Here is a 27671-nt window from a genome sequence, read left to right as displayed (position 1 = left end):
ATGATTTAGAATGTCTTGTAAGATGGTGTGACGGTGGAAGAAATGAATTTCCATTAACCATCACCCTACAGACCGAAAAGTACGAAAGTGCCTTAGCATACTGAGCGATTCGATGCGCCCAGCTGACGAGGATGCTAGCGGTGATTCAACAATCAAAATCATGTAAACTAAGTCATGGCTTAAGAACGTAGGACGGGTGCTTTCTAGGCCTGGCTTATCAGTAATGCTATCCCCGTTCCATCCAAAGCTAACATCATTTGGTTGAACGGCCAGGCTGTTCCTATCTGTATCAGCCAAGCTAGGCTTAATGCCCCGGATCGTCCATAGCTTTATGCCTACAACGGTGATAGTGTTCAGTTTATTTGAGCGTCGTTGTATAGATCAAGTTGAATAAGGACTGTGTTTAAGGCGCGTGTCGTATGTGGGGTGTTCAACCCTTTGAACACGTTGTAAGTACCAACACGTTGGTTGTGTCGGCCAACGTGCACTGAGGTTGTCGTCAGTGGTTCCTCAAGAAAGGGTCCGGTTTGGTTGCCTGGCCGACTACCACTTTTGATTACTGATGCAAATCTAGTTCCTATACGTTGTATTGTTTTGTTTTGACTTGTGATTAAGTTTATCCTATGGTATTCTATTTGCACGCATCTTGTGTATCCGTCAACAAAGACGTGAACTAATACTCTGTGCTTTCCGGAGTGTGGACGTGCCAGAGGCGACTCTTTGTGATTGTGTGTCTGCGATGCCTCTCCCGAAAGTGCAGGCCACTAGATCGCCATTTGTATGCGTGGTAATGTTCATTTGTTCTGCTGTACTCGTTTGAACTGACCAGTAAGAGACATTAGTTGCATATACTGATCGCCGCTCATGTTCACAATCCAGGCATGCTTCCTTGGATTTACATCGGATACGGGACGTTCAGTTGGTTGCAAATGCGGATCAGGATAAACTCCAAACGACATTGCTAATCTTCAGAAGGTATCCGCCAGCATAGTTGGATGTGAAAAACTAATCCACAGAATGCTACCAGCTCACTAACATGTTCCTCCGAGAATTCATACGCAGCTATCTAAAATAGCTGGTTTTTATTGATAAAAGTGTTCTTTATTTGGGATGAGCTGTCCTTCGAGCATCCTAAGGTGTGAAGCCACAATATTGATTCGCCAACTTCGGAGTTTTCTAGAATCATTAGAAGAACACCTGTATATTTCGGTTACGCCTGCATGCGTGGTGGACTTAAACAGTTCTCTTGATAGAAGAACCGCCGAGCTCTCCGTGGTCCGGAGACTAGTTTATATGCCGTCAAAATGGTTTCACGAATCTTTGAGCTGGATATGGAGTTTTTGCATGATGGATGTGCGGGACGAAAATTGAGGTGAAGCTGGCCGAAATTACATGAAAAATGTGTTATTTTCTCCAGCAACCAGTAAGTCAACGTTTATGTCACAGGGAACGGTGAAGATAGATGCACTAAGATGAACGAAGGTTTAGGCTCACTCAAGGGTAATTTGGCATTTTTCAACCTGAGTGAACGTTTCCGAAGGCGAAAGATGAGCAAAAGGGATTTTAAACAGCGGAAGATTTCGGAGCTGTAGTCTGGGCATCCTCAGTCACCGAAGAGAAAATAGCCAATATTTTCCAGCTTTTTGACAATGCATTGTGCCAGTCACATTATGTAACAGAATTCTCTTACTGCAGATGGTATCCTTAGTACAGATTTGGCTGGTACAATACAACGTGACATAGAAAGTTTATATTATCATCTCTATTTTGATGATTTTAGAGTCCTTATTCGGAAAGCGAATCTTCAAATTTCGCAAAAAACTCAAAATTTTGAGTGGCAGAAGACTTTTCAAGTGGCGCTAAGATGGAAGGTAAATTTGTCCAAGTTTACAGTTCATTAAACAAATCAAATGAGTTCATGCGCTCTGAACAACTTGAAATCCTTGAGTGAAGTGTGCAGCTCACTGATTTCCAAGGTATTTTAAACACTTTGCATGTACCCTACTGTCATCAAAGCCCAAAGTTAGTTAAACAAAAACCACAAAATCACTAGAAGAAACTTACCTCATGGAACTCTGGGAACAAAGTAGCTTTCTTGATCTGCGTTTTTTGTTTCGTTTTCTTTGCTTTATCCGGACGAAGGTATCTGAGGCATGTGAAAAAGCGGGGTCGAATAGCAACGTTAAATGATGCTATCCGTGTTTCTGGTGTCTGATAACAGCGATGTTTTATTTCTCTTTCCCGTCGCAACAATCGCATTCCTATTTTATTGTATTAATCTCATTTAATTTAGCCAGGTGGCACAGTGAAAGTCTGTTGGTCAAGACATGGCACGCTCTCCATCGCAGATATCTATACACATTTCTTCCGTATTTTTCTGATGACAGTTCCGTGTGAAAGAACCAGATTGCATTTACGTTTGCTTCCTAACTAAGGTTACTGATTGGATAATGTCGTAGGGAGGGTTTTTAGCGTAAAACTAGTTTAGATCTTGTCGTTAACATATATACATACATAATTCTTTATTGCTGGCAAAATTTACTCAGATGGCTGCCAGTGTTACTGATCCCATTGGTCACATTGGATCATTTTATCTAGGAGATGACATGAGGTGGCTTGTGTTGTTTCAACTGACACACTGCTGCTCTCCGCGAGTCTGCAGATGAGCCATGTATTGTTAGGACGATTATTACCACTATTATTGCCAATAATTATTGTTACTCTTGTGATCTCTCATTTGTGTGTGACCACATCATGATTTCCAGTAGAACCGATGAACTCAACTTTAGTTTTAGCTTTGAAGAACATGATGCATAATGTTTGTTCAACACAGTTATAGCATACATTCGTTTAACTGACGAAGTTGAGATCAATCCAATTGGCTTTTCGGCAGAGTGAAAGCAGTGTGGTTATTCCTACCGAAGACTTGGTCCCTCTACGGATAGATGTTGTAAGTGGCAACGTTACGTTTCGATCAGGTGCGATCACAAAGTAACTTCATATGGACGGCCATTGAATTGAATTCGTTGAAAAAATATACACATAAGTTTGCCATCATCAGAACTACAATATATACTAAATGCTGGTTGGAAAATTCATCCTCCCTTTCTAGAGGCGACCGTTGGAGAATAACTGACTTTTGTCTTATACCATACAAGAGTTTGGCTGTCACATTCTGTGGTTGTTTGTGAGCGCTCAGTTGCTAATCCGCAAAAAGTGTGCACAGTTGTCAGCCAGAAATCAAGTAACAACTGCCTTGATACTATCTCAGTTACTTGTATGTACGTTTGTATTACGCTGATCTGAATGTCGAACTGTGGATAGATGAGGTGCAAAACAGGGTAGCAGTAGGGAACTAGAAGGCCTGTGAATCAACCTCTCGGTGGATGGCTTTGCATGTTGTACCACAGCGATTTTCCAGTGAGGAGCATTCCACTTTATAGTTTCAGTGGGAGCTGCATGTACGAGGTTTCGCCTTCAATCTTCTGTGTTTGTTATGAGTGGAGCACGGGATCGTCACTTAACGCGTCTTACAGCGAAAACGTGAGTGAGTGTAAATTATATTCTCCTTTCTAGATGAAGTTTTGTGGTCAAACAACGTCAATGGTGTGTGACGACCATGGGGGCACGCGAGACTGTTCTGAGTAAGGGCCTCTGTCACTTCGAATGAATTACGGCAGCCGTTGAATGCAGCACACTTTGGCAATAATTTCGACTTATTTGCACACGACCTTTAGTGAAAGAGCTCATTAAATAAGTTGTTACAATGCAATGATGTGACGTCTGAATAGATGACTGATTTTAATGATTAGTTTTATTAGGTCAAAAGATATTTTCGATTGCCGGCCGACTTATTAGCGTCATACTTTTTACGACTTGCCTACAAACAGTCGTATTTACCCTGACCTCTTGACAGAATGTCTGGGTTCACTGTTTTGTATTCAGCCACTCAAGGCGAATGTGGTAAAGGAACTTCAGTTCCTCATGACAAACGAGATATTCGGCTGAGTTCCAGGCGAGTCTCTAACAATACCAGATTTGTTTGTATTTGAGTGTGTTTCGCTAACTTCAGTTCCTCTTTTCTTGTAGATTCGTCACACATAGGACGTTTTCACACTCTGGTGCGACTTAATCTCTGTGTACCCAGTACTCTAAATAAAGCACTTCAAACAAGGTCACTTCAGATCAGAACCTGAGTCTTCCGGCGTGGCTTATTCGTCAAACATAAGGAGATATAGTGCTATACCACTATGCACTATACTACACACCATATATAACATGCACTAAGCTATACACTTCAACTACATTTGTGAATTTGTCTCAGTAAAAGGTTAGTCTGTTAACTGGGTGCGAATTGGTATCGGAGTCATCATAACTCAACGAGGGCTCAAAGGCTTGTATTCTATGCAAAGAATCCTTATCTGAAGCCGTGTATCGCAACAGCAATCATAATCAGACAACGGAATGCCTGCTGATCAGGTGACCCTTTAGAAAGTGCCGCATCTTGACTAATCCCTTCAAGCCTCGGACGAGCGCTGGCCTTTTAAGCAGAACATCCTATCCGCTCTCTTTTGGCTGTTCCTGCCAGAAGAATCCTGGCCGGACTCTCAAAGAGACATTGGCACACTGAAACTCTTCGTTTTACTACGAAATCCAGTGCACAAGGTTTGAATTCATCCATTTATGATTATTCATATAACGTGGTATTTTCTCGGGCCCGGCGAAATGAAAATAGTTGTTGATCATCCCCGGTACCACCCCACTAACAAATATTTGGCGCATGGAGTTGACAAATATTCATTCGTTCTTCGTATACCTCTGTATCAATTTAGGTGTCATCTGAGAAGCAGACAAGGTGTGTTCCAATGCCCTATGAGTCATACAAGTGCAGTATTTATCTATCGTGAGTTATTATATTCTGGTTACGAAACATATCGCCCCTCTAAAATGGACTGTTGTGATGGATACTACTGATGAAGCATGCGAATAGTATGTGGTTTCTCGTAATTCCACCTTGGTCTAATGAAATGTGGGGTTCATTACGGGATTTGTGGAATTGCTTTGTGGCATTGAGTGATAACCAATGAATATCCAGGAAAGTTCAAGAAAAAGACCGATATTCAGTTTTAACAAACAAGGTACATATGAGAGTTTTGCCTTCCTGTCCAATAGTCTTTAACTGCTCAGTTGGTGTTTTCCAAAAGAAAACAGCTCCGCAGCGAAGGAGGGATTCTGTCCTTCACTGGTGGTAGATTTTGCGAATAACAACGACTGCATATCCAAGTTTCTATGCCACTATGCCTTTCATGCTCTCAAGGCAGACAGGCAGGCATAAAGTTGCGAGTCCCCGACGGTTAGCGTGGGAAGCAGGGTTCCATTACACCAACAACACCATTTTCTGCCGACATCTGCAAACCTTTTCGGTGAGTTATTGGGAAGGCATTTTATTGCAGTAGGTGAAATTGGCGGGTGAACCAAAGGAATCACTGAACACTTGTAGTTTTGTAACCGCGGTAAATATGAATTCAGCAAGAACAACCCCCCTCATGATTACACACTTAATTTTTTATAAAATTTGTATGACTAAATTGTTTGAAATGATTTAGCTCAGTTATCCGGTTCGTTAGGTCTTCCGATTGGCTGGAAAGTCAGGTGTATGGAGAGGCGAAATGCGCTTGTCTGCAGATTCATCATCAGACATTTTAGGGTGGGGCAAAGTATCGTTGTAAGGAACATGTGCTCGTTTTCTCACATCCAAGTCAGTTGGGGAAGACGAAATCAGGTAAGAGTGCGCAATAATAAGTTTACACTTTCGCAAATATAGCTCATTGTTGTGTACAAATCTAGTCCGTGGTTCGAACCCGACCTCTACCTCTCGACTTCCCATGTCTAGGCTTGGGCAACCTAGCAGTATCCCAGCCCTCGTGCCTTCTTTGTGTGGCTTGGCAGCTAGGCACCAAAAAGGTGCTACGGTTGGACCATTTTGCCATCTACAGTACCTCCCCAGTAACCACGGTTGGTCGTTCATTCGGACTCCGTAGCAACCCTCCCCCGAAGTAAAGAAGTAGTGTCAACTTGCACCCAGAAAAAGACCAAGTGTACGTTTCCACACTTTCTTTCTCTGGGGAGAGAATACCCGAAGTTTCTTAGTTTTACTTCTCGAGGACACCTCGTCAGCTTAAAAGCCCAACTGATCAATTCAGAATAGTAATTTGTTTACCATATCGCACAGATTTTTCTTGTTGGATGCATTGTCCTGCAAACCATCAAAAGTTATCACTGAAGGTTATCACCTGAGGCCATAAAAAGACGTAACTTTGTTTGCTTTCTAGATTTGTCTGAGACAAAACACGAATCTTTATGCCACTATTTGCCGCTTGAGCAAGGTAGCATTTTCAGAAATTCATGCTAACGAAATCATGGACAACTGGAATGGTCGTTAGTTATCGAAAACGCTCCAGTTTGCATAGCTATCCGGTTAGTTTGGATCCATCATTACTTTTGAGTATCATTAGTCTTTTAATACTGACATATAACTTTTAACTGACATATAAGTTCGCCTATCCTGTCCACAAGTTGTGATACGCAAGGATGTCCAGGGTGCGTGCTTTTTTCACCCGTGCTGACAGGCTAGAATTTTCTTCCTTTTGACTGTAAAAACGATGTCATCCCTGAATGGGATTCGTGCCTCGCTGAATAGATGCAACAGTGTGTTATATTTCCTGATAGTGTAATGCTCAGTCCTTCAGGGGTGGGCGGAAATTGAATTCGACTCTGGTCCACAACTGGTCTACAACACTAGTCTACGACTCGTGCGTTGTCACATTATATGTACTACGTGATAACCCATTATGAGTAGTGTGTTTTCTGTGTTCTATGTATTTTACGGGATCCGATCAATTTTTTACATCATCTAGTCTCCCGTACGGGAGAATGTCTCCTGGTGTAGGCACAGTATTGGACGGAAGGCGGAGTGTCCCGCAAGCCATACATTCTACCTTGTTATTTATAATTGAAATTCTAATAAAACCTCTTTTGCAATTGTTCATACTAACATCGCTCTCGTTTGAACAGTCGTCCACCAGTAATTAACCAACACTCTGAACCACTGCTGGATTCCCATAGTTCCCTAATAGGTGGGTCATCATTTCCATCACAGACGTTTATTTCCTCCACCAGGAACGCATTAGTTCCACTGGAGTTCCACTTGTTTCAGACTTCTTTGCTATTGGTGGCTGTTTTTCAAACAAAGCAACTATACACAAACTCCGACGGGCGCTCGTTTTCTCGCGCACAAAAGACCCATGCTAGAAAAAGGCATCAGAGGTGTGATTGTGACTTCAAGTATGAGCATATTGGAGGTTTCATTCTGCACTAGTGCCCTAGTCTAAGCTATCCGAAAGAGAGTTGCTTTTCGACTCTGCGGAGGATGAATGGTACAATGGAAGAAAGTTCACTAGGAAAGTTTTATGGAGATTGATAGGTGAATCTGACTAAATCCCAAAGTTAGGCTCCTTCAACTACTATTGCACTCACCTCATAAGAATACGTTGGCTTAATCCTATGAAGTCAAGTATGTGCACATACTTCGTTTCGACTGGTCAGTGCCAGAAAGGTAACTTTGTGAACAGGTATATTCCATTGTACATTCATAATTTAATTTTCTTTCGGGGAAATAAGCAGTGTCTTTTTCTAGGACAGACAATCAACTTACGAAGCATTTACAACAACTCCCTGGGCATTGCTGGCACATCCAACTGTTCCCTTTGCTTTCGTGTTGACACTGAGCATACCAGAGTTGTTACGAAATATTTTTCGACAAAGCAATGTCTGTCTGAACAGGATGCACCTGAATAAAGGCTAAAATTATCCCTTTCATGGACGTCGACCACAAATGTGGGCATTTGGTTTGTAACCAGAAGAAAAGACAGCCAAAACTATCACGTCCAAAAGACAGACGACGGAAATAGATAACAATCTATGTTTGGTTTTATTTTACACAGACTTTGTTCTGTTCAGCAAAGTAACACAAACATTTTCATTGATGAAATTCATTTTTTGCATGCCAATCTGGTTTTTTAAATGAGAAACAACTGAATCACATCCGTTCGTGATATTATTCAACTGGATGTCTGCGTACAGGTCACTTTGTTTGTAGTTGGTATGATAGTTAACATACTTCCGTATATTTTCCTAAGTGAGACTACTCATAAAGTTTCTGAGACCTCTTTGACAGCCCACGGCTGGTTTCGAGATATCCCGAATTGTGTACCAACTGAAACATGGGGTGGCCTTTGTGAGAAATGCCGTAAACGAGAGCTTCAGCGGGGATTTCATCAAAATCAAACTGGCGTACAACTGATTTCAATTTGCGAATTTCGTATATCTCGAGCTGGCATACAGCATAAAGTTTACTGAAACTCGGGGACTGCGCCTTCCTGATGTGGTCCAAGGTATGCAAAACCGGTCTTGGGCTACCGAAAGGTATTCAGAAACCTTATGGGTAATTTTTTTCAGTAAAATCCAATGAAATTATACGGTGCAGTCCATCTTGCCCTAGCTGGGTAAATGGCTTTATTTAAGTTCTATGGGCTATTAAGGTAGAGTCATAATCAGTGACATACTGTAACCCGATATCTGATGTAAACGAATCAAATAAAACATTAGCTTCTGGAATATATCAGACATTTCAAATTGAATTTTTTTAGTTGAACAGTAGAACTGAAACAGTGTAATGGAAATAAGACTTTCGTAATCAAGGCTGTAGGACCGCTAATGTTAAGTATACGGTTGGTGTTCTGTAGAAAATTCTTTAAAGCTGAACTGTTTTAGACTATCATTTTCCTATCCAATAATAACAACCTGCTGGCTGAAGGCCTACTAATATGCTGGTACGCCAGATATGCACCCTTAAGTAGAAATTCGAGAACGCAGTTAGGTAGGCCTAGAAGAAACTTCACTCGGCAGTTTCAGTCTTGAGGGCAGTGGGTTGTTCCTTCATACCTCCCAAATATACTTCTCTAGACAACAAGACTCTAAACACGGATGTGTAGTCACCAACATTCTCTAGATGTATCCATGCGTCGTCCCAGCGATAGAGATTTCGCCTTGTAAATGAACTCTATCTATGCTGAAAAGCTGAGAAGTACCGTCCAGTTGTTTTAGCCTAGCTGGGAATCGTCGGCAGGGCGCTTTTCAAGAATTTCCGGAGGGTTTCCTTCAGATTAGTACCTTAAACTTTTGATGGTTCTGCTATGAGAAGCTGACCGGCGGTGTGATTAACTCACGCTTAGACAGGATAAAGCACTGCTTATCCGTCAACCACAAGATCCATACTAAGCGGTCACACGTGAGGTGGGCATTGCTGATGCTTTTCAATAAGGGTCCAACAACCGCACAGTGATTCTCGGCCTTTCATCAGATAAGCTTCAGTTACAGAACGAAATCATAATAAAATTTCCCAAACCTTCTTACACTATCAACCCAGAAGTTCTGGTTAACACCATTATTAAGCTGAGCTGATCAGGCTTGAATGAACTAGCTAAGCATTTATCATCGCAAAATTTGATTTTCCTGGCTTTCTGCTCCTAGGTGTCTTTGATAATCACTTATGACATAAAAGCCTCGTTTCCCTCATCTTTCTGTCTATTTACTGCTCCTCAGATTTTAGTTTTTGCCTATCGTCTACACAGCAGCTGTCGGTGCTGCAGACTAAACATTGATCTCTTGTTTGCTTGAGCGACGTGGTGTGATGTGCTGACTCCAGGCAGGTAGCCGGGTCTTCTGTTTGACAACGTTAAGCGGTAAGCTATTCCCTAGCAGAATTGACGACTGAGCTGTAAACCGTTCTTTGCTCCGATGATGTAAGTTTTAAAGAAAATGGGCAGTTTTATTGCACGATAAAAAGGCGTACAGTTAGCTAGCTTCGAATGACCTACTGAATCCCATATTGGAAGTAACCTGGCACCCACCAAGAACCGTTATTTAGAATACACGTAATCTGACCCTCAGTGAAGCATCACATGAAGTAAGGTGCCAAATAGCCGCTCAACTCAGCTCTGTATACATTCAAGTGTGAGCAATTCTTTTGGCAGACTATTCAAACACAGGAGGTCTTTGTGAAGCACTTTTCTACCCGAATTGCTTGCAAAACCTTGTACCATTAAATCTACTCCGTAACTAATGCTGATGCCAACACCTGTGAGAGGTATGTGAGCCTCTGCGAGTTCAAAGCATAAGTTATTCATGGATCGATAGACAAAACCGGTCTTTTTTCAATATGTTTGTTTATTCGCATGCTTGCAACTTCGGTATATTCGAAATCTTTTCAGTCACACACAAGTGTGCCATTTTTCAGAATACCCGTAAATATGTTCCTGCTCCACTTACTAAGAAACGTTCGCCCATGAGTGAAGAAATTTCCAGTATAATAATGGCGTTCTCAAAGGAAGCACAAGCACCCGTCGTCTTATAAGTCATTTCTTATAAGTCATTTTTAGGTGCCCCCGAAAACTGTGCTTGTAGACTCAATAGGTGATGAGGTAATAATTTTTAAATCATTTCCCTAAGCACAAGAACTTGCATTTTATAGAAAAACTTGTAAAGGCAAAGTAGCTTCTTACGAAAGAATAGAAAAACATGTCTGGGTCTACTGATGTGATCTTATCTAGCAGGATTTCTATACTGCACTTAAAAACGAAGTCCAGATTGTTGATGTCGTTCCGAGATGTGAACTTAGCTGCTTTATACCATTCTTTATTTGCATGATTTTTCTATCACAAGGGCTCTCAGATTTTATCTTACGTAATAAGCCACCATTGTGGCCAACCTAATTTTTAGGATTCAAGTTCCACAAACAGTTAAATAATGATGATGGGAGAATCTAAGAAACCCTCACCAGATCGGAAGCGAATGAATTTTCTGTTCAGGGTTGCTTATTATTGTGTGGAAAGTAAAATTAGAAAAAGGTGACTTAGAAATGGTTCTTAAAATTAGATGGAAAAATGGCCACTGTGACTGTAAACCCCAAAAATCCCTCCCGCTGCAACCAAATATAATCAGTCAAACAGAGGCTTTCAGACAGGTGGACGGAAATTACCTCATTCGTTTTTTTAGAAAAAATTGTTGGCCAGATCGAATTATTCAAGGAGCCGTACTGTGATTTCAACAGATTATTGTTATCCTATCCGTATGAATCTTCGCTTCGCTTTATTGTTTGACAGGTTTAAGATTAGTATTGAAAATAAAACGGTTACTCCTAATAATTTAGAAAAAATGAGTAAGACATAAAGAGAAGGACTGAAGACGTGTGGATCCGATAAACCTACCAAGAAGACCCTGACTATACACCATGCGCAATTCAAAATTTATTTGTGGCTTCATTAGCCCCCACCCTACCTAGACAATATGGATGTTAGGAAAGAATCACTGATGAGTGCGATGGCCACCTAAAGATAGACAAGGCGATCAAAAATAATTACTCAGTCCATAATTAACGGATAGCGCGCAGCACGCACTTCCGGGGTTGTTTCGGCCGCATGAAGCAGACGCCTGTCTGACCGTTTTTCCTCGCGGCTGACCTGGCGTCAAACGCAATGAGAAAGGCTTGGTAAACATTCAGGATATTTATGGCCGGACAATGTTTCACTTTTGACACAAAAACTTTGTCATGACAAATAAGTTGGTCACCAGGTTCTTCCTTTTTTAGGACTGATGCATAACTAGTCCCTATGGTTTCTGTTGACTAGTGCAATATTCACCAAACGCTTCTGAAAAGATTTCTGCCGAGTCAGTTCCAAACTGTTTCCGATTGGTCCATAGTCAAACAACGGACCATGTATTCGCAAACCGTTAGGTGATTACACTCGACTAGCGACGGTGAAGGCAAACAGAGGGAACCTGTACTTATTCAACGAAAGCTGTCTAAAGCAGAACTTAATCTTTACACCTCTTCTGACACGTTTCTTTCTTCTTACAAATGGCTTTCTTAGCAGCAAATTCACTTAGCAAGCAGAGATTCGCTCTAAAGAGGATTCAGCGGTGGTCTGATATCTGTCACCATGCAGGTCGGCTAAAACACGATTTCTAGGACCTGCCGTTTAGCTCAAGTTTCCTGTTACTTGACAAGAAAGCATCCAAATTGGAGGCTACTGAAGGAAAATTTTGCAAACAGAAACATATATGTTCAGAGGGTAGCTTTAATAACAGTCTTTCAGTGGGTCTATAGAAAAACATAAACCGCCCACTAGTTGTCGGAAATTAGTAAATTTAACAAGTGGATTAGTGAAGGAGGAGATTTATTCAGGAACGAATGGGTAGAATAGCTACTTCCTAGGGCTGAGTATGCGTTTTTTGTAGAACGTCTCTTACTGGGAAAGGAGAAGCTGCAGATACACTGGATCACAAGCTTTAATTCTTAGTAGACAGGGACTCAAACGTTTTGGAAGACGTTAGATACTCTAGAACGGGTTAAAGCGCTCACGGAGGCAGGGTCAGTTCCCTGTTGTCATCTACAAAGGGTCTAGAGGCATCTAGCTGCAGGTCTACAGCGAGAATATCACGTCTTTGATGAGCAACAGCAAAGTTGAAGTTGGTGGGTGTTTGCTATCGATGCAAAACATGCACAACGCTCATGTCTCTATGTGACCGTTAGTAGACGGTCCTCACCGCCTGAACTAACCAGGTTCCCAGATGGTATTCTAGAACCCCTCGCCGGAAAACCACGTACTTATATTAGGAATTCATGTGGCGTCACCAGTAAAGTGTCGGGGCTCGTCAGGAAACCAAATGACACTCCTGTGAGTCTCGACATAAGCTCGTTGTTCACGGATAAACTGAAAGCAGAGTCTAGAAATAATCAGGAGTTGTCATGAACAGGTGCCGCTTTTCTGAACAAGCACAGATTACGGGTGGCAAAATAGTAGAAAATGAAACGTTTGCTTGAATTTCACTTAATTTGTTGTTATCTCTGGTTTACTCTCAATGTGCTCGGTTGGGACAAATATTCTTACGGAGATTTTGAGCAAAAAGCTTTTGTAGAATCATGTAGATAACAGTTTATCGCGATTAAATGGGATAAGGTCAGAAAGTTGTATATTTACCTAAATAACCTGAACCCTCAGAATGGAGGTAGAGTTAACTTCAGACACACTGCTTGTCCTAGGCCGTATGACACTGGATTGGTGAGAAAACAAAATAAACAGAATTCAACTCATACTGGGGTGCTTTTGATCTAGTATTACCTAACCAATGTTTAGGCGAGTAAGGGGTTTCTGTGCGAAGAAGTTTATCAAGCAGCGGCTCGAGTTGAAGTAACCAGTACACCTCAAGACAGTGGATATCCAGCCAATTTCATCCGGCGTTAATTAAAAAGGATATCGGTACCGGTGGCGGTGGCGGTAATCAACACTAAGTGCATGGGACTGCCTGTCATTCCGCATAAACCAGGCACATCCGAAGCCATCAGAAGGGTACTAAAGACGGCTGACATAAGGCTAGCGTCACAGAGGGAAAGCACCTTACGAGCTGCACGGATGCAATCAGAGGATCGGCTTTGGGTGAATAGAATCGGGAATTGTGTCTGAAAAATCCAATTTGTTGGCTGCACTAAGGTCTCTTTAATTCAGACAACTAGAGTACTTGACACCATAATTGATGGGCACAGCAACAAATAAACCAGCTACCAAAAGATTGAAATACTCTTGGGAAGTAATGGATGACTCAACAACGGCGTAAGCTAGACATGGGACAAAACATACTCGGGAAGTGTTAAAGTTTTGGGGCGGGAAATAAGATTAACATTACAGACAGTGGATATCCAGCCAATTTCATCCGGCGTTAATTAAAAAGGATATCGGTACCGGTGGCGGTGGCGGTGGCGGTAATCAACACTAAGTGCATTGGGACTGCTGTCATTCCGCATAAACCAGGCACATCCGAAGCCATCAGAAGGGTACTAAAGACGGCTGACATAAGGCTAGCGTCACAGAGGGAAAGCACCTTACGAGCTGCACGGATGCAATCAGAGGATCGGCTTTGGGTGAATAGAATCGGGAATTGTGTCTGAAAAATCCAATTTGTTGGCAGCACTTAGGTCTCTTTAATTCAGACAACTAGAGTACTTGACACCATAATTGATGGGCACAGCAACAAATAAACCAGCTATTAAAAGATTGAAATACTCTTGGGAAGTAATGGATGACTCAACAACGGCGTAAGCTAGACATGGGACAAAACATACTCGGGAAGTGTTAAAGTTTTGGGGCGGGAAATAAGATTAACATTACTGAGGTTGATAATCGGGGCGGTGGAAATCGCCAGGAGTCCCATTGTAAACGTAACGGAAGGTGTAGAACTGGCAAGTGAACGGATAACTGTTCTAGATCAGCCGATGTGATAGAAGGTGGTGGGTGGTTATTAATGAAAGTAAGTCAGATCTGAAACACAGCCCACGCCTACCAAAAGTTCACCTAATCTCATACCGCCTCAACCAAGTTGTCGTAACACTTTAGGACCCACGCAATCATACGAAATTTACCGATGATACTGAGCACAACCATTAGCAGAGTTGCTGCGAACCTGAAGATCAAGGGCTCAATCAGACCAAAGTGATTCTAACTCGCTCCTAGCTCATGTGCGATATGCCTTAAGCAGTCGCAATAATCGAGAGTATTTTTAAGCGATATTCAAATCTGATCAGGTCTAATGGCCGAAATAGATCTTGCTGACCGGTTCACCGTGTACCAGAAAACTTTGCCAATCTAGTAAGCCACTCACAGTTGAAAGCGAAGCTCCTGTATCAGAAGCAAAACTCTGCTGGTCTACAAAGCCACCGCTTGTTTAACAAACCCTGATGGAATTTGGACCACTTTTTCGATCAAGTTATGGAGTGAGGCCGTATCAGCCATAAAGCACAACAAAAGAACCACCGTTAGATAATCACAACTTACAATTTTACAAAAGGATCGGATAATCCATTGGGGTCCATGGAGGCCAGGTCTGAACATCGGATAACTTCAACACACAACTGGCGTCTCTCCTCCAAAAATCGCAGACCTAGTTGAATCTTTCCTCTTGTTGGACAAGCCAGATCACGCTCACCTCGATGCAGCTTAATGATGGAAGAAGAGAATCGTGGGGAATGAAATGACGGTGAAGCCAGTGTTCTGCTTAGAGTTAGATGTGAGCATCCAACACAAAACTAAACGAAACTCAACACTGGTTAAATCACATAAGAAAAAGCATCAGATGAGATAAAATTCCACCTAGAATTATCAGGTTCGCCTATTTTCCCATGTCGTAATTCTGTTTAATGGTTATAAATGTGAAGGATACTTTCAGGAGTCACTATCTTTTACAAATGTGTGACTCTTAACTGTGTTACGCTAAAAATAGAGGTGGGTGTCTTTATGGGATGTAACTCTGTGATTGAATGAATGAAGGCCTGTAATTATGCCAACGGATTATATATGAAAAAAGAATTTGCTAGAATTTTGTTGGTAAAATATAGTTAATTAATCGTCACGCGAATGATATATACTCAAAAATTTAAATGACACAATCAGGATTGGACCTTGAATTGTATTAGATCCTATGTGTATTGAACGATCGTTAAACAACTACTTGTCACGTCATCTGTGCGCTTTTGAAACGTTGACCAGACACTGCTAGAAGAATGGTGGTTCCTACTCTCTTTTCCACCAAGTTCCTGTTTCATGACTTTATCTATCGAAAAGGTAAAGATTGCATACTGCACCGCCAATGATACTCATGTTGTGGAAATGGCTACTTCGTTTTCCACGGAGACGGATAAGCATTCCAGATACATGTTGCACTTCGTTCGAATGGAGCTACTCGCTTTTGGCGTTGCGACCACAAAGTAAGGAGATCGCTCTCATTTCAAAACACAGAACAAATAAGTGCGTCAGTTATCTATGTATGGGCCTGTTGAATGATGTTCACCGACTTACGCTTGCTAAGGTGCAAATGAAAATGTCCTTCCTTTCTAGGTTGGGAAAACCATAACACCCCTTAAGTTGATATGGCCCGTCTGTTGTTCGGAGCCGGATCAGAGCTGAATACCAATCTACTTGGTGTTCCCAATTCACTTAATCAACCTTCGTTCATAAGAGAGTAGATGTTTAAGGTGGACCGAGATATGGGTGCGGGAGTCACAAAAAGCTATGACAGCAATAATGGCAGTATTCGGCTGTTAGACTGTTAACTGGAGGTTAATCGAATCAGGATGAATTTCAATTGCAAGATTCCGACGAAAGGCCTGGTCTACAGTATTCTAGCCGGGAAAGTACTCATTGAGCAAGCCGCAGAACACAACATCGAAACTCGATCGTCGTGTCTCCTCGTTCCTCACTTCGTATGGATATGTGGTCTGAAATAGGCTTTGCCCAAATCGCTCTGGACAGAAGAGGTTCACCGAACTCTCCGTGAAATACCGCAAGGAACCTGATCGACTGCATGGCTATGTTGGCTGTTAACTGAGCGTCATTCATCCCCACCTGTTACGATCATTTCGCCTGTGATGTGATGCAAAGTATATAAATGAGATCAAACAGAATGGTCCCCTAACATTGGCAGTAATTCAATCAACAGCGATGGCACATCATCCTTTGGATAAGCAATTTGACACAGTTCGCGTTCCACGAACCTACCAACGGGCCACCTACTCTTGATAGAAAAAAATCCAAACAGTATCTGTGCCGGAGTTGGTCAGCAGAATTCAAATTCGCCCTTTAGGCAGAACGGAGAGATGCAATATTTTAATAAGAGAATGCAGCTTCAGATGTTTGCAGACGATTCGGAAACTTCTTGAGGTTTGGATTTGAGTGAATGGGCATTGTAATGACGACCAGTAAGATAACGTATAATACGGTTGAATGAAAAACTGTTTGGGGTTGTTATTGGATATGGCTCCGTTGGTTCAATAAGCTAGCAAGAGGAATGAAAGCATCGCTAACTATTAGAACGACGATATCACTCTGTTTGACAGTTTTTGAAAGTGTTTGAAAGATGAGAATAACTGCACCAGAAAAGGAAAGACTGTTTGAATGGGATTGATGTGAATGCAAAATTAGAAAATCTCCAATTCCTAATATCTCTTTGATTCAGTGGGCTGCATATGTGAAGATTCTAATAACGGGTGAACAGAACTTCCAGACACACTGGAAGATTCACATCGATGATTGCTTGAAACAAAAAGTTTGATTGACGAACAGTTTACACCCTGATTAGAATGCGATCAGATGATGATGATAGATGATGTCCGAAAAAAAGTCAACACAAAGAAACGAAACTTTCATACTACTAGATTTATCAACAGTTATCAAAATTTAATGGACTGATAATACGAATGGTTAGTAATGACACGCTTTTTCAAGTCACTGATCAGGTTCTGATTCACGTCTGTGTGAAGAAATAGCCAAATAATTTTTAATGCAAACGCAGGGTCAGGACTGCGTAGTACGTTTCTCGGGTGTCCTGAACACCAAGAGAAAGAGCTTATTTCGGTTCCTCACAACAGTTTCAGAAATGTCCCATTGAAAGGAGTTTCAGCCATTAATTAAACTCGATGTTTGCGAGTCGACTCCCTAAAAACTGTCGATATTTCACGCATGAATTACCGCATCGCCGTATACGTTACAATTGCCTAACATGAGTATGTTTTACCTGCACGTGTGCAAACGCTAATTTTTTACACTTCACACCCTAAATGAATGAGCATTCTATAAATAATTGCACACCATTCACACGTAGACATGGTTGGGGAAATTCTCCCGCTTACTGAAATTACGAAAGTCATAAAATTTTGGAGAAGCATCTGCAACAGGTAGCATAGCATTGGAATACTTATATTGCATAGGTACCTTACAATTGAGTAAGGTGTCTAATTGGAAACTGCCAACGTCAGTATAACATCAAACGTAGTGTTTTCGAATAACGGCTGTGTCCCGTCGATGAAAACTATGGTTTACCTATCCGTAACCCTCCAGTTTCATGTCTCTTTAGCTCGGCCAGGCATTAAAGAAGAAAACGACGGTTCTTGAGTGCATCAACTGAGCGAAACTCTTGCCCCAAATTTGTTATCTCATTTGGATAGTGGTGTTCAAATTCTTCTCGCCAGCTCAACTCACTTCAGAAGTTGGGCCAATTCTCTACTTTTGTGTATGGTATTCATCGGTCTTCTTATACATGGTTACTTAATTCTATAGTATAGTATTACCTAGTTATTTAATTCATCTTGATGCTAGTCTGTTGTCATGGTGGACGACATGAAGTGCTAGTTTGTGTGGACAACAATTCCCACGCCACAGTATTTGTTGTAACATTTGACATCACACGAATAAGAAAGAATCTGTAGGTGCTCTTCCGTCGGTCCAATTCACTCCGACCGACAGGTATTCTAGTAACCAACATAGTGGACTTCAAATAAGTTTCGACTACTCGGGCTCCTGTCGTCGTGTAGCCATCCACAAATTGACTGACTAAACTGAATAGAGCACAATCAGTTATTTAGAACTCGATTTAAAACGAAGCTGTTATGTTTTGCGCTCCATCCTGGCCACCATCAGTCCGAAATATAACTTGGAGTGGTCCCTGTGAATGGCCATTGTGCTTTGTTCTAGCTCATTTGTCTTCAAGGATCAGTTTAATCAACTAGGGTTCAATGACATGGAGCTAGAGTCTACTGCATTGCCCAAAGCAGCATTCGTGGGTCTGAGTATTTTCCAGCCCGTGATCGAGGTTAATTCTATTATGATGAATAGCTTGTGGTGTAAATCGGTCGCTTTGGGGACCATATATTGCTGTTTCTGTTTTAGAGTTGTTCTATAAGAAAATTTCAATGCAAAGGGGCTTGCCTGTTGGAAGGTTGCTTTCAGTTAAAAAGGTTCCTGGTGTAAAAAAATTGATGATGGACCATATCCGTTTCCAGACCGGTTAATGGTGTAGCAACACATCCATTAGATACGAAACTATCGACGGGGAACTTCATGTGCCTTGAAGCCAGTGGGCGACAATGATGTGGTGGCGGGGGGGGAGGGGAGATTTCTGTTGTTCACCGACCTCTTCGCTTGTTTTTATTCCTATATGAATCAAATTTTCTCCTTATGTAAGTCTGTCTCCGGTAGACCTGAGCAAAGATTTTCTTTACCTCAGTGAACAACCGAATGAAATGTTTGTTGTAAGCTCTCTTCTGGATCCCATTACTGTCTCAAATCCAGGTCAACACTTCCTGCGTTCATATGGAAACTGACTAATGTGCAGCAAGTTTGTCCGTAGAAAGACAGGGATTGGAAAATAACTGAATATATTTCTGTGTATCGTTCAGTTGTCCTGAAATGGTGCGCGGAAACTTTTTGTCAGGTTTAATTTGGGGACACTGGGGAGTGAGGCAGACTAGGCACTTCGAGAGCTTTGTAACACGGCGAGCTAATCCACTCTCACGGATGGGCCTGACAACTATGATATGCGTATCAGTTTTACATTAGCGCACACAACGCTACCGTTGTTTCGTTTCACTCGAAAAGTTATATAATTACACGGGTCACGTGAGGGATATCTTTGTGGATGGGGAAGCGCGCTGGTGATTATTATCATTTCACTAATAACTGTTGTGATCAGAATGTGCATGCAAGTCAACAGCAGATACTCGGGATGCCAGCATGCTTTAATCATAATGAACAGTGCTCGTACTCGAGAGAAATTCATCTGACTCTCCGGAATATTTGCTGCCCTCTTTCACTACAACGTAAGTTTTCCAACACCCCAATGAGTTCATTTTTGCCTAAATGTCTTGGATAAATCCAACCTGTGTTGCCTATTTTCCTTTCTTATTTTCAAAACTGCCACAGTCGCTATTCTGGCATTCACTTGTTTGGACGAACAATCTCACTATATTATTTCAGCTTTCTACTCGTTTCAAGACAAACACTTCTGACACATGACGCTTTCAGCTGGTGGTTAGAAGTAATTATCGAACAGCATGCAGGTCATATATTGACTATCAAACGTAGTCGTCGCCATGAAGTCAGACTAGATACTTGTGACGAGGTCATAGGGATGGGTTCTTACGTGCTTTTCGAGTTCGTGCGCATTTGACATAGCCAGTCAGCAGGCTGCTTTTTCTCCAATTGCATTGGGTACACTTTTCCGCTCAATCTACTTAGTTTCATTTCTCAGCTAGTTGAGCTTATATACCGTTAAACTGTCAACTCTCACAAACAGGCAGTTAGTTTAATTGGCCTTTATGATATGAGAATAAGAAAGTTTGGTATAGCCGAACCTTGACGTGCAAAAAACAAAAACTTATACGCAGTAACATTCTTTATATCCGACAATAATAAGTCCGGATTACGCTGATTATCCAGCAACCGTTATTCAACCATGTTATTCACCATGGCGATATATTTCTCCAGGCAATATCCATAGCTGGGAGCGTTTAGGCAGTCGGCAGTGTGTGGTTGTGCTACATCCGATGACAGAGATATGGAGAACCTAATGAGGCGTAAGACAATGTTTGTGACCACTGACATTTTATCCTTTTACCTCCCCAGAGGAACTAGTCCCACCCGTTTACTGCACTTTTTTGACAGGTTTTTAATTATTTTGGAAGAAAAATGTCTGTTTTGCTAAAAATGAAGGCTAAGGAAGGGGCTTGATGCAATTACAACTTGAGTCCAAAGCTCTTGTGTTGTACGATAATGTCGGCTACTCGCCACACTGATGAAAAAATATCTGTGGAGTATCCACGCACTCACGGGTTTTGTTCGCTTATCGAGATATTGTTCACAACATCAGATGATAGAGCACAACAGTAAATAGAGCAGAAGATAAATTATGGGGGCGGAATGCATGTGCCTCAGGATAGACTAAAAAGACATCAGACAGCCGGTTATTTACATCGTCAGCATGCCCCGAATTTGCTTCCCACTAATAATTAAGAAACAAATCAGCCAGTGATTGCATTTTCCAAGACAGGGGTTGATTATACGTCTTCAGATAGGTCGCTTGCAGAATGAAAAATGTTGTCTTGAGGGGATGGAGAAGCAGGAGATGCATTTTTGGCTTCATTAGTTTACACATGAGCTCCTTTATTTGAAGCATAGAGAAAAAAATAGTGTGAGTTGGTACTGTGGAGCTTATCGGATATGCTTTGGCCGACATGGCGAGTAAAGGAGAGTCTCCCAAAACGAAATTTATCCGACCTATTTCCCGTACATTGCACAGCCACTCCAATTCTTTATACCTCTCAAACACTCGGATAATCTCGCATAAGTGTGTGCGCCAAAGATGAGGTATTTGATATTGTCCCATGTCACCAAGCGAGCTCTTCCTCCTCAGTTTATCCTGAGATTAGATTTTCTTGGCAATATAAAATCCAAAGGCGGCGCGTGGGACCATTCCGCTGGAAATGGCTAACTAAATACTCAGAGGGCCAAAAGTGTTTGTACATTTTGAATTTACGTTTTCATTGCTTCGCAGCTTCATATATTCCAGTCCAAAAGTATCATCAGAGTGGGCAGCTCGGGCTTTCGGCTGTCGATAGTAGAGTTGGTTACAAAGAGCGCAAATAAATTCATCAACCGTATACTGAACTTTGTCATACATCAACAAGCACACTGAAACTTCAAACTGCGTAAAACTTCCGTTTTCACAGTTGAGTCTTGGTCAGCCATGGACAACTCTGACCAGGTTAAGAATGCACCGAGAACATTTAGAGCCAGGTATACGGGTCCCAACGGTCTCTCAAGTTACGGCCAAGAGAACTAGGGAATCGTCGCGGTCGCTAGTAATGATAAAAAGAATTCTCGACATTAGACAGTCGTTCACAATTTTTCAAAGGATCAACTGCCGACATTCAAATGACCATCCACTTTGGAGATATGCAAAGTCCTCCTGCAGCGCCTAATCTTGGTAGTTTATTTATCGAGAGCTTGAGCAGAGCTGGGAAGATGTTAAAATTCTCAGGGGAAACATTTGTTGGATTTCGCTCTGTTGAAAGAAAATGAAATTACTGAGTCTACTGGTTGCTCGCTGATATTTATCGAGGTGTTGGAAGCGACAGAGAATGTCAAAAAGTGACTTGGGTTTGTAATTTGTGCTTAAGTTATAAACCAAAAGCGTAATGACCGACTCTTAAAAGTGACTGATAGAGCAGACTTGGCTAACAATCAGTCAGTGCGTGTCTAGTGTGAAAAAAAGCTATTCCACTCTTGACTCGTGAACGCATGGACAGGTTGAATTTGGTTGCCACAGTCGTTTAAGCCCCGTTATCTTTTCAATTTTGCGTGATCCCAATCGTTTCGTTCACAATCTTATATCGAGATTGACAGTAGAGCATTTTGTGGAGGCCGGCGGGTACCGGGAGAAAAGAATATTGTTATGACACAGGGCATTGTCGCACAATACTCTTGTCATGGTTGTTGTTGCTATGTTTGAACTGCGGTAGTTAGCCAAAGGTTAGACACAAATACCAAGGATTGTTTGCACCATTGTGCCACCCGAGTACATTATCACTCTAATGGCATATGGCATCTTGATTACAGAGGGGACGAGAGGGGTCATGAATAAATAAGTGTATTTATGTAGAATTGCCTACAGCCAACTGGGCTGGACGGCCGAATCATAGCTTGAGATGCTTGTCTCAAAGCAAAGGTGCACAGGTTTTCTGCGGCGAGCAATCTACCTTAGGCCTTTGACGACTGGACCCCAAGGTGCATGCAACTTGCTTTCTTATACAAATCGGCTGCTGGTCGGCCTAGGTGGAGTTATTTGTACCAGACGAAGAAACGCATTTCAACGACACCCAGGAATAAACTGGACCAACAACAAGTCTATAGGCATACTGCTCATACAGAACATATCGTATGCGAGCAAGTGAACTGAGGGGCAATTCATTACAATGTGATATGAATTTCAAATTTGAGAAGGAACCTTAAGGGGTATGTAGGTACCATTTATTTACTGCGATATGTAAAAGGATTAGTTCTCCTGAGTTATCGTTTACTCATCCCTGTTGTAGGGGACGACGAATGCAGTGGATGAAATTTATATCCACATATTTACACAGTCAAGTGTGACCTTATCACCGCCATTAGAAATGCCCTGTAGTCATTTCAATGGAGATGCTACCGCATACTATGTAATATATGATAAAGTGGCTTTCTGCGGTCAGCGTCCTGAATCCAGGCAGCCAAAGCATGGCGATTTGAACCATCGTGGCTTATTTTCGTCGATCGAAACCACTAGTCAGAGCATGGTGAAGCTGAAAGCAATCAGTGTGTGATTTCCTTGAGAGAATCCCAACAGATATAGCGACGAGGGCAAATTAATACTTTTGGCTTCTGTATATAACAGAGTTGTTGTTGGTATACGGGAAGGTGACATAACCAGTGAGTATCCTCCGCAGGAAGGAATGCTAGACAACCTTAAAACTCGGATGATTCATGTAACCGTAGATAATAATGCGCGATGAGCAGGCTGGAACATGCTTACCTGTGAATTCTGGTTGATTTCACCCCGTCTGTCGGTGTGTTTTTTATTTCACGAATTTGATTTCCGTGTGGTTTAGCAGGAACAAATTTCTCCGAAAATCTAACTGCTCGAAAGCATAGCCGAGGTGAAGTGCTTCAAAGTAAGAGCTTGTTTGATCCAAGTTTCACCAGTAGTTGGGTGTAGGTGGGGTGAACATTTTTTGACTGCACATCTTTGTTTCAGGTTCGGCTTGACTTAGAGAAACGGTTGGATAGATGTTTTGAACTATTATGCTCGTTGCCAAACATAGCCATATGGTTAGCATGCTTGGGTTAGACGATTTGGATCTCCAAGCTCAGACGGATTTTAGTGCCACTTTGCGATCTAGTCTGTCGTAAAGTCTAATAGTATTGGAGATGACGGTCGGATTTCGTGAACTCTGACATCTGAAAATCGATTCTGAAGAATCTTCGCCATAGACGTAGGTCCGAACTATGTCATCAACATATCACGGTCGTACAACTTCGTCGAGGTTGACTGAAATACCATCTAGCAGAATGATTTACACAGGAATCGGTGATCCAAGGTGACGGTGTGCTATTACTATTTGGGAAGTTTTTTGATTATGTTATCATAGACAAAGCTTTGGTCGATATTGTCGCTTCGAATTAATTAATGGGTTCCCCTTTCCTCATCCCATTTGCATACGTTGAGTTCATTTAACTACATCCTTTCATATGAAAACATCATATCCTATCAAATGCACCGGTTGTTTTGTTTGTGGCGACAGAGGTGGAGTTATGAAAAAACGATCGAGTTAAAAAAGCCTCATAAACGCTTGAACAGTCTGATGAACCTAAGGGGAAGAGTTTTTCATTTACTCGGGGGCAAACTAGTTCATACTTCATAAAAATGACTTACAGGTTTTTTTGGTCCCAATGGCACCGTGAAATCTGTCAGTCTGTCTGGCGTTAGCCGATTCAAAGCCAACCAGTATTCTCCTAGCCAATCAGAGCCATACAAATCTTCGTCTAACACGGCGAACCTGAAATTATATACAGATGTCGCGATTTAATAAGTATTCCTGAGCTGCCATTGGACCTGTGAGTCTCACTCAACTGCTCACTCACCTCAAAGTTTTATGGTGTAAAGTTTTTTCTTCAACTGGCTCAAAAGTTAGAGCCTCGTTCCACACAGGATTCAAACATTGTGGTCTGGTGGAGGTTCGAGGTCTGGGGCTATGCTGCGAGCTAGGTAGAATTTCACAAACAACATAGGGATCGGACAGTCCGTTGGCGTCCATTGCAATGAGATTCTGTTAAAATGGTAAAAACAGCGTAGGTTCGAGTACCCGGCAGCTAACGAGGGAGGACGCTAGCAGTGAACATAAGGACTCGTTGACCTTGATATCTGCAAGTCACTTACACTCCGAAATGTCAGGCAGTTTTAATTAGTAGTACTGAAAGTACCTGAAAGTAAATAAGCCAAATGGTTAACACTAGATCACTGGAAGAAGTAATTGTGATGGCCACATGGCATCCACTCAAAAGTAAGCCGTAAAATATTTTTATAATTTTTGAATCTAGCTATAAAAATATCGGTTGAATCTGTTTCACAAAATGGTTTTCCTTTGTTTTCCCTCGTTCCTCAGTATTTTGAGTTTAAGCTACCGCTTGATAGTATCACATCAAACCACGTCTAAGTGGGCAGCATCGGGCCACTTTACGGAGTTGGCGTGACTAACCTTACAAAGGGACCCGGCCTTTCCTCGCGGAATGATATGTAGTTTATTTCTGTGAAAATTTGAGAGCAATGATGAAAAGTGTGAAGCTACAAAATATTTCGGAAAGTCCCCCAAGAAGGCCATGACCACCATATAGTACGTTAGTCTAGTTGAGTGGAACAACCTTGGTTTGTTCAGTAGCTGATTTACTTGTCTAAAACTGACGTCTTGCAAGTTGATCCATCGCAGTTATGAATCAAACGCAACGTCGTGCAGATTAACTAATTATTATTACTCATACCTTCGTAAATCCCTTTTCGGGAATCTCTTTGTTTGATCATCCCAACGTGCTCCCAACCGAGATGTCATTTTATAAAGAACAGGAATTTCAATTTTCAAGCTGTTGGCCCTCCAACATGGAACCTCAAGTTCATTCGTTCTCCGTTCAGCGTGCTAAGCCCGGTTCACATGCCACCAACACTATTTCATAACTATATTTTATGTGTTGGAAACTCCACGAAAAGTTGGACGACGTCAGATCTTGACAACAAATTGTGTTGAGTACAGTTACTCCAAATTCCACGAAGACTGTTTGATGTAGCAGACTTTATCTCGACTACCCTTTACTACAATATTTTTGGACCAAACTACTCCCCAAAGCCATTGTAGGAGGGAGAACGAACAAGAATCACAGAACCATAGAAGCCATTGCCAGAAAACTCAGCTGCACTGGTCACTACTGCCCTTCTCGATGGTGCCTCTAAAAAGGACACCCCAGTGTTTATAAAGATTGGCAGACGTGGCAGTTTCTCGCGCCAAAAATGCAGCATCCAATCCACAGGCGATCGAAACGGTCAATGGTCACATATTTTGTGGACAAAACAGATCAGTCTTGAATACATATTTTGACTAAAGTGCAAGATGTTTTCCTATTCAGATGGACGGCTATTCGTTTTCGTCGTCAAACTGAAATTATTCGAAGATAATTCGTGATTAACCTCAACTGTTAAGTGCCAACAACAAATAACTCAAACGTGTCACTACAAAGTTAGCTCTATTTACAGTAAAGACACTAATTGAGAATTTTCATCCAAATATTTTGTGATTCTCTAGAATCTATGGCGAAATTATGCAGCACTAGTATCCAACTCTGATCAGCTAAGAACGATTGGCGGCTAGACTTCCCTAACATGAAGATTTGTCCTTAGCACAGAGAGTCGCCAACAGAACGGAATCCTTTTGCAGTGTTTTCGGGGTAAATGTGATGAATCCACTTGACATAAAATCCCAGTCAAACTAATCAACTGAATCATACAAACGGTTGCATATTTGCGCTCACTTCGGTTGTGGCGATTGTGGGCTGTCTGCTAACTGTGTGGTGATTATAAGGAGATAGAACGTAACAGAGAAAGTACTATTCAGGAACACTTGATTACCTCAAACCAGTATGCTAAAGTGGGACTGATCTTCCGAATTTTATATTTAATGCTGCTCTACAAATTCACAGGTATCAACCGAAGTAAATTAGACACAGCCGAATTTACCCTTCGTCTTTTCACTCCCATCTAAGAAACCAGTACGGCAGTGATGCATCAGTGTCGACACTGATGCTGCTGTCTTTGATGATGATGGCGATGATGATAGCGATGACTAAGAAACCAAGAGAAACCCAATGGCATCACGGTCAAACCATAATCAGGAGTCTGCACTCGGTATAACGGCTGGTGGTCAAAGTTGAGCCATGAGCCTCTTACCATCTACATGCTATTGTCAAACAGACCTGAAAGAGATTCGTTGATATAACTAACTATTCACTGCGCCATTTCAAACCCTTTTCGCTGAATGTATCCTACAGTTCGCTATCGAAATCCCTTCCAACAGCTCAGTAGTCAAGATAGCCGAAAGAACTTTCCGCTGTAAAGTTCCATCTTCCTCGATCGCTATTTTCAAGAGACCAAGCTAAGTTTATTTTAGCCATGCGGCACCCTATAGCATCAAACACTAGCCTTCGAACGCCAAAGCTGTTCGTATTCCTTTAAACAGCTTTGGTAATGCTTCACGATCAGTCAGACGACTGCCTATTTGCCAAATTTTCCTACCTGTACTACGTTGGTGTTCCATTCTCGGGTCACATAAGATTTACGTCGTTAATTGTGGAGCTTGAGCTATCCTTGGTTGAGCTATGTTGAACTTTTGGAGAATACCACTTCTGGAATAGATGTATTCCCAACTCCATCGAAGCAGTTCATCAGATCTAGTGGCAGAGTATCAAGGTGACAGTCAACCTTCATACAATGGCTCAGGTATTACTTTTGATGTTGCCTAACCTAAACGAAGGACGGTGTAGTTGGGTTATCAATAAAAAACACTGGACAAGAATGTAATATCATAGGTCAAACCAAATGATCTCAAGACAATATGATAACTTGCCTTTGCCTTGTGAATTGCAACGTGAAGCTGC

General features: G+C 41.7%; 1 protein-coding gene across 1 annotated transcript in view; it reads right to left on the bottom strand.

Moving 5' to 3' along the window:
* T265_04860 (hypothetical protein) overlaps positions 1 to 27671 on the bottom strand; it is a gene marked incomplete at both ends in the record, with an annotated part of 28323 nt that extends 652 nt beyond the window's left edge. The window contains 6 exons of the mRNA XM_009169714.1: positions 2065 to 2146; positions 14949 to 15054; positions 15100 to 15199; positions 24409 to 24532; positions 24618 to 24802; positions 27641 to 27671. Coding sequence (XP_009167978.1) covers positions 2065 to 2146; positions 14949 to 15054; positions 15100 to 15199; positions 24409 to 24532; positions 24618 to 24790 — 585 coding nt within the window. The remainder of the gene's footprint in view (positions 1 to 2064; positions 2147 to 14948; positions 15055 to 15099; positions 15200 to 24408; positions 24533 to 24617; positions 24803 to 27640) is intronic.

This window comes from Opisthorchis viverrini, assembly GCF_000715545.1.
Source record: "Opisthorchis viverrini unplaced genomic scaffold opera_v5_84, whole genome shotgun sequence".
Lineage (NCBI taxonomy): Eukaryota > Metazoa > Platyhelminthes > Trematoda > Opisthorchiida > Opisthorchiidae > Opisthorchis > Opisthorchis viverrini.
Note: the sequence above shows the minus strand (reverse complement) of the source record. Positions and strands in the feature narration are given on the sequence as shown.